This window comes from Podarcis pityusensis, assembly GCF_964106645.2.
Source record: "Podarcis pityusensis genome assembly, chromosome: 8".
Taxonomy (NCBI): domain Eukaryota; kingdom Metazoa; phylum Chordata; class Lepidosauria; order Squamata; family Lacertidae; genus Podarcis; species Podarcis pityusensis.
In genome coordinates, this window is record NC_138033.1 from 40,094,841 (window position 1) to 40,103,225 (window position 8,385).

The 8,385-nt window shown below is 48.2% G+C and overlaps 1 protein-coding gene across 1 annotated transcript; it reads left to right on the plus strand.

Moving 5' to 3' along the window:
• Positions 1 to 376: 376 nt before the first annotated feature.
• Positions 377 to 2,297, plus strand: DDX28 (DEAD-box helicase 28). Its single transcript, XM_081015850.1, has one exon. It carries the CDS (start codon positions 476 to 478, stop codon positions 2,141 to 2,143), a length of 1,668 nt encoding a protein of 555 aa, XP_080871976.1. The 5' UTR covers positions 377 to 475; the 3' UTR covers positions 2,144 to 2,297.
• The last annotated feature ends 6,088 nt before the right edge of the window (positions 2,298 to 8,385 follow it).

An 8,385-nucleotide genomic window follows, 5' to 3' on the forward strand; every position in this document is an offset into this window, starting at 1 on the left:
AAAGGAAAAGAAACATTTTTGTTCTTCCCTCGGAAACTGAGAGATGACCATAGAAAACAACAGAGACCGGACCGTTAAAATTTTGGGCATCAGCCCTGCAATATTTAGGTACGGTATGATGAAGTGTTAGATACGGTATAATACGGAGGTACCACAGCAATAGAGTGACACCACTCTACGTGCATAAATAGTCCATAAACAGAACTTTTGTGTGTGACTGCAATATCTTGTTATATTTCTGTGAGACCATCCCGCCTGGAAGCTTCATTCCGGAAGTATCACTCTACTTCTTTCTCTATGGCGTACCAACTGTCCATTCCATGAACGCGGCACAGTGCACGCGGTTTACGTCATCAGTCGACGACCGCATGCGGTGAGGCCGATCGCCGAATAGAAACAAGAGCGGACTTGAGACGTTATTAGAACGCGACTCTTACCGAAACTTTCCTATTCTGCTTCGCGGAGGCTCCGTCTCATGGCTCTCGCCGCGTGCGGGGCCTCTCGGGGCGCCTCGACCCGCTTTTCCCCGTGGCTGCGGCTGGCTTTCCACCGCTGGGTCCTCCGCCCGAGCTCCGGCGGGCCGCTGCCTCCACCGGAGTCGGAGAAGGAGAAGGTGGTGCGGATCCCGCGCGCTTGGCAACTGCGGTTGGAGCGGGGCTCCTTCAGGCGCAGAGGAAGAGGCGCCCCCGCAGCTGACATTCCTCGGACCGGGAAGCTTTTGCTGCGGAGCCGGCGGCCGGAACTCAGTCAAGCCGCTCGCCACACGGTGGGGCGCTGGGAACAGCCGCCCTTGGTCTCGGCTGGCTGGAAGCATCGCTTGTCTCGGGGGGACTATTTCCAGCTGCAGCGAATGCGACAGGAGGCGCCTCAGGAGCGAAACCCCGATGCTGCTGATGCTGCTCCCTCCTCTTTCCAAGCTCTGGGAGTGCAGCCACAGCTGGCCTCCATCTTAGAGGATGTTCTCAGCATCTCTGAGCCCACTGCTGTGCAGATACGTGCTATCCCTCCCCTTCTGACGGGGTGCAATGCCCTGTGTGCTGCAGAGACTGGCAGCGGGAAAACCCTGGCCTACCTACTGCCCCTTATCCAGCGGCTCTTACAATCACCGGCCCTCACATATGGGGCCGCTGCTATCCCTGCCCCCCGCTCCTTGGTGGTGTTGCCATCCCGGGAGCTTGCAGGACAGGTGCGACGCGTTGCCTCTTACCTGTGCACTCCACTGGACTTGCAGGTGACAGATATAGGTGGTGGCCGGGGCAAACACTCTGTCCAGCAGAAGCTCCGGGCTGGTCCTGCTGATCTCTTGGTGGCCACACCAGGTGCACTGTATAAGGCTTTGCAGAGAAAGGGATTGTCCCTGGAAAAGCTGTGCTGCCTAGTGTTGGATGAAGTGGACACCTTGCTGGATCCCACATTTGTAGACCTTGTGGAAGATGTGCTTCGGCATGCCTTCTTTGCCACTAGCCCTGAGGAACTTGGTGATGTTTGGAATCCTAAAGCCCAGTTAGTGGCTGTAGGAGCCACCCTTCCAAAGGGGTTGGGTGACTTGCTGAGTAAAGTCACTGATCTGAGCAGATTCAATGTCCTAACCAGCTTTAGTCTGCATCGTCTTCAACCTCATGTTGAGCAAAAGTTTGTCCGTCTGAAAGGCGCTGACAAGGTGGTGGAGCTGTTGCAGCTTATGAAAGACCGGGGGCCCTCATCTGGAGCTGTTTTGATTTTCTGCAACAAGGCCAGCACTGTCAACTGGCTTGGTTACATTTTGGATGATCATAAAATTAAACACCTACGCCTGCAAGGACAGATGCCAGCACTTGAGAGAGCTGGCATCTTTGACACCTTCCAGAAAGGCCAATTCGACATCTTAGTATGCACTGATATTGCTTCCCGGGGTCTGGACACCACCCATGTGGAGCTAGTTGTGAACTATGACTTTCCAGCAACACTGCACGATTATCTGCATCGTGTTGGGCGTATTGGTCGCACAGGCAGTAAGTTCCCTGGGACTGCAGTTAGCTTTGTAACCCACAAGTGGGATGTGGACCTTGTCCGGAAAATAGAAACTGCAGCTCGTAAAAGGACTCCATTGCCAGGGATGGAACCTGTTGTTAAAGAAGCTTTGTCTAAAAAGAAAAAGCCCTGAGTCTTACTAAAGGATTCTAGTTTAAAGTGATGTTTGAATAGGTACTTGACTGTGTAAGTGCAATCAAACATTCTGTGTACTTAGGTTGAGAACCTGTGCAAAAGAGCAGCCCAACCAAATAACTATGTGTACTCATTAAAGGCACAAGCATAAATGACTGTTGTAATGGATTTGTCTGACTTCTCAGTTTCATGTAGGCTGATGCTTGTGTGTTAGGTGAGCACATCCATCAGATAAATAATAATAATAATAATAATAATAATAATAATTTATTATTTATACCCCGCCCATCTGGCTGGGCTTCCCCGGCCACTCTGGGCGGCTTCCAAAAGAATATTAAAATACTATAGTACATCAAACATTAAAAGCTTCCCGAAACAGGGCTGCCTTCAGATGTCTTCTAAAAGCCTGGTAGTTGTTGTTCTCTTTGACATCTGGTGGGAGGGTGTTCCACAGGGAAGGCGCCACTACCGAGAAGGCCCTCTGCCTGGTTCCCTGTAACTTGGCTTCTCGCAGTGAGGGAACCGCCAGAAGGCCCTCAGTGCTGGACCTCAGTGTCCGGGTAGAACGGTGGGGGTGGAGACGCTCCTTCAGATATACTGGACCAAGGCCGTTTAGGGCTTTAAAGGTCAGCACCAACACTTTGAATTGTGCTCGGAAACGTACTGGGAGCCAATGTAGGTCTTTCAAGACCGGTGTTATGTGGTCTCTGCGGCCGCTCCCAGTCACCAGTCTAGCTGCCGCGTTCTGGATTAGTTGTAGTTTCCGGGTCACCTTCAAAGGTAGCCCCACGTAGAGCGCATTGCAGTAATCCAAGCGGGAGATAACCAGAGCATGCACCACTCTGGCGAGGCAGTCCGCAGGCAGATAGGGTCTCAGCCTGCGTACCAGATGGAGCTGGTAAACAACTGCCCTGGACACAGATTTGACCTGTGCCTCCATGGACAGCTGTGAGTCCAAAATGACTCCCAGGCTGCGCACCTGGTCCTTCAGGGGCACAGTTACCCCATTCAGGACCAGGGAATCCTCCACACCTGCCCGCCTCCTGTCCCCCAAAAACAGTACTTCTGTCTTGTCAGGATTCAACCTCAATCTGTTAGCCGCCATCCAACCTCCAACCGCCTCCAGGCACTCACACAGGACCTTCACTGCCTTCACTGGTTCTGATTTGAAAGAGAGGTAGAGCTGGGTATCATCCGCATACTGATGAACACCCAGCCCAAATCCCCTGATGATCTCTCCCAGCGGCTTCATGTAGATGTTGAAAAGCATGGGGGAGAGGACAGAACCCTGAGGCACCCCACAAGTGAGGGCCCAGGGGTCTGAACACTCATGCCCCACCACCACTTTCTGAACATGGCCCAGGAGGAAGGAGCGGAACCACTGTATAACAGTGCCCCCAGCTCCCAGCCCCTCAAGACGGTCCAGAAGGATGTTATGGTCGATGGTATCAAACGCCGCTGAGAGATCCAGCAGAACTAGGAAACAGCTCTCACCTTTGTCCCTAGCCCGCCGGAGTTCATCAACCAGTGCGACCAAGGCAGTTTCAGTCCCATGATGAGGCCTGAATCCCGACTGGAAGGGATCCAAATGGTCCGCTTCTTCCAGGCGTGCCTGGAGTTGTTCAGCAACCACTCGCTCAATCACCTTGCCCAAGAATGGAAGATTTGAGACTGGGCGATAGTTGGCTATCGTGGCCGCATCTAAAGATGGTTTTTTAAGAAGCGGTTTAATAACCGCCTCTTTCAGCGGGTCTGGGAAGGCTCCCTCACGGAGGGAAGCATTCACCACCCCACGAAGCCCATCGCCCAGTCCTTCCCGGCTAGCTTTTATAAGCCAGGATGGGCAAGGATCAAGGAGGCAAGTGGTTGGTTTCACTCGTCCAAGCAGCCTGTCCACATCCTCGGGGGTAACAGATTGGAATTGATCCCACACAACTTGACTAGACAGGACTCTAGCACTCTCCCGCCCCGGCCCTGCTCCCACGGTGGAGTCTACCTCTTCTCGAATCTGAGCGACTTTATCTGCAAAAAACTTTGCAAAGTCATTGCAGGAGATCATGTGGCCCCTACTGGGCCCTGATGGAGCAGGTGGTTCCGCTAAATTGCGAACCACCTGAAAGAGTCTCCTGCTGCTGTTTTCCGCAGATGCAATAGAGGCGGTGAAGAAAGTCTTCTTCGCCGTCGCTATCGCCACTTGGTAGGCTCGACATTGAGCTCTAACCCGTGTCCGGTCAGATTCAGAATGGGTTATCCGCCACCGGTGCTCTAGCCGTCTCAACGATTGTTTCATTGCCCTCAGATCCGTGGAAAACCACGGGGCTGTCCGGACTCCATGCAATCGGAGAGGGCGCTTTGGAGCCAAACAGTCAATAGCCCTGGTTAACTCCACATTCCAGCGGGCCACCAGGGAATCAGCTGAAAGGCCATCAACATGGGATAAAACATCCCCTACTACTCTCTTGAAACCATTTGGATCCATTAAGTGGCGGGGGCGGACCATCTGAATCGGGAGGGAGGAACTATTCTGTGTGATCCCCTTACTGTTTTCACCTATAGGGGTCAGATTCAACTTCAAAGAAAGAATGTCAACCTATACCTGAAGCACCCTTTGTTTCTTGTTCTTACCTAAGCAGCCAGAGCAGTTAGAGAATTTGGGGCAGAACTTTTCAATGGGCTCTTCTTGTCCCTCTGCCATTTGCACATTTTTCTTGATGCATGAACTGTTGGTCAGTGGTGAAATACATGCTTTGCATGCCAAAGCTTCCCGGTTCAATCCCAGCCATCATGAGGTAGAGCTGAGAAAAGCCCCTACCTCTAATCCTGGATTGTGTAGACAATCCTGTCAGTGTAGACAATACTGAGCTAAAAGGACTTGTGACTGGAAAATATTTGTATGTTCCTATGCACGTGAAGCCAGTCTGTTAGCTGAATTTAACTCCTAATGAAATCAAAGAGAGTTAAGTCTTGATTTGACCCCTTTACTTCAGTGGTATTCACATTGAGCTAACAGATTAAGTCCAGCCTGACATCTGCATGTTGGTGCAATATACATACTTATTGCAAGGCCACCAGTTTTGCTGGTGCAAGAGCCGCAGTGGTTGTACCAGCATCAATAGGATGTGACCTTCAAATGATTATGCAACTCTTGTTGTCCTAGCATAACCCACTTTGGCTGCTATTCCGAATGCTTGATACCTGTACTAAAAAGAACTTTATCTGTCTTCCTATTATCCCAGCCAGGTCCCAGGAAAGAATGTTAAGACCTTTCTGGATGTTTTCTAGTCAGTTATGGTATTTTAAAGGAGAGCTGAAGGTATCACAATATGCTTTTCTATAATTACCGGTACTCATAAGCCTGAGCTTATCTTGAGCATTTGTTAATGGATAATTCCTTTGATTTATGGAAAATATATTGCTAGCAGGGAGGAGTTTGGGGCCTCTAACCTGGGCATATTTCTTCCAGTACTGTAGGTGCAGTTGGGCCAATATAATGAATCTTCCCTTTTCTCTTGGAACCTATCTGGATATTATTAGGATAGGTGACAAAAGGCAGGACTCTTATGGCTCAACAACTTCCTGCCCCTTCTGCTCAAGTTGCCTTTTACAAATTGCAATTTTCTTTTTGAATTAAGTACAGAGAAAGGTTGGTGTGGATATTTAGACAACCTTTCAATTTGAATAAATTCAGTAAACATATGAATTAGAGACCAAAATTTATCCCATACACCTGGATCCAGAAAGGCTAGTTCGATGCTACCTCTCTTATCACAATTGGAGTTTCCTAAATCCATGGAAGCTTTTACAATGGCTTAATTCCTGCTTGTAGTTCAAATTTTGTTTTCGTTATTGTGCTGGGTTTCTTTACTGGCCAGTTATGAATGGCCACCTGCGGAACATCTGGGGACCACGTTCTATAATAATTCTTGGGCTTTAGACTTGCCTCCTCGTTTATTACTTTTCCAAGTATGACCTTCCAACTCTACAATTCTATTATTCTATGCCTGTCCCTGAAGCAGCACCATGCAGGATTGATAGCTAGTTGATTAGGGCTATTTTTCTTATAATAATAATAAAAGCACTGAGACTTATTGAACATGGAGTCACACAATGTTTTAATAAAGCGTTTTCCAATTTTGCACAGCAGAGTGAAGCAAAGGACATTCCCACTGCAGACTGATCCCAATGGTGTTTCTCATTTTTACGACAACAACACAGTGCAGGAAAAAACACACAGCCTGGTGGTTAGTCTGATGCATTCAGATAATGCACAGTAACAGGTGTGTTTTTTTACATGAACAGTTATTTATTCATTTATTTAATATACTGCCCTATACCCACAGGTCTCAGGGCGGTTCGCAGAATGAAATAAAAATATATACATGCTCAATCACACAGTTTGCAGGCAGTGCCTCTGAACAGAAAGAGAGATTGGTGCCTTATGGAAACCACAGTGAAGCTCAGCACAAAATATACATGTGTCTAATGACATTTTCTTAACAGATGCGTTGCTTCTGCCTCTACCATTCTCCTATTTTCTGATTATTCTTGTTGCCTCCCCCCTGTTGTCTCTCCCCTGCCCTACCGGATCTTAGCCAGATCTGGTCTGCACCTGCATCTGCCAATTATCATGATTACTGTAGTCTCTAAGCTGTGTAGAAGCTGGTTAGCTCAGTTGGTTAGAGCATGGTGCTGATAACACCAAGGTGGCGGGTTTGATCCCTGTATGGATACATATTCCTGCATTACAGGGGGTTGGACTAGATGATCCATGGGGTCCCTTCAAATTCTATCATTCTATCCTTTCAAGTAAACCAGCACCATAATGACAAAAATCAATTAAGACTGTAAAATCATAATTCCTGCTGAACTAAAAAAAGTCTTCAGTAGGTGCCGGAAGTTCAGCAGGCCTGCTTGACCTCAACTGAAAGGAAGTTCCAGGAAACTGGGTCTACAGTACTGAATGCATGGTTCCTGGTGACTGCAAGCCATGCATCTGAACTATGGGAGTACCACTAGAAAATCTCTCAAAGACCTCAGTGATCGGGCAGGAATATTATGCACAGCATGGTTACTTTTTGGAGACACAGCTATGTGGACACAGGTCTTCATGGCAAGGTGGAATCAGATCAAACTCTCTTTCTGATTGTAGAGATTGATCTATTTAATTTTTACCCTCCAGGGGGCTCTGAACATAGTCCTTGGATTTGAGCAACACCATCACAAAAGCAGAGGTTTGTGATAGACTTGTTCATGTTGTCAGAACTGTGCAGGGAACTGGTGTCACATCAACACTTTTCACAAATGAAGCTGTGCACATTGTGTTTCAAATGATAAATGTGCCACTTAGACATATGAATTGGGCCATCTGGGCTATGCCTGGGCAACCTTTTCTGCAGGATACGGAATAAGCACAGAGGATGGCATTGGAAGCAAAATGTATTAGAAGCAGATTTCTGCTTCCTGCAAATCAAAGTGTTTGTTTGTTTAACTGGAGATGGAGAAACAAGTTTCTAGTCCTTATGGCTATGAAGTTATACTTAACAGTATTCAGGCAGGGCATGCTGAAACATCAGAACCCAGAAAAGTAGCTGAAATAATTTTCAGTGGTTGAGAGGGAGGCATCAGTGCCCTAACTAGCTCCTTCCTATTAATACCCAAACAAGAATTGTCATTAATCGGGAAAATATATGCACGGTTCTTGTTAACTAAGCTCACTAAGTGGGCCGAAGAGAACAACCTGATTGGGCCTGAACAGGCTGGTTTTAGACCGAATCAGTCAGCGGTTGATCAGATCTTAGTTTTATACCACCTTGCCCGGAAATACTCCTCCCCAAATAGAGGCCAACTTTGTGCGGCCTTTATTGATTTAAAGGCCGCTTTTGACAGCATCCCCAGAGGATTGCTTTGGGGAAAACTAGCCCGATGGGGAATAGACAAAAGACTTTTGTGGCTAATAACTAAACTGCATGACGGATCGGCCGCTAGGGTGAGAATCTCTCCGGCAGGCGACCTCTCAAACTCAGTAACTATCAATAGAGGTGTTCGCCAAGGATGTATCCTTGCTCCGACCCTTTTCAATCTATTTATAAGTGATATGAGGGCGCCTCTGATAGAGGCTCAAGAAACGATCCACGCCCCCCGTCTTGCCCAATATCGTTGCCCCCTTCTACTCTACGCAGACGACGCAGTGATCCTATCCTTTTCAAGAGTCGGCCTTAGGAGGGCATTAAAAATTTTCGA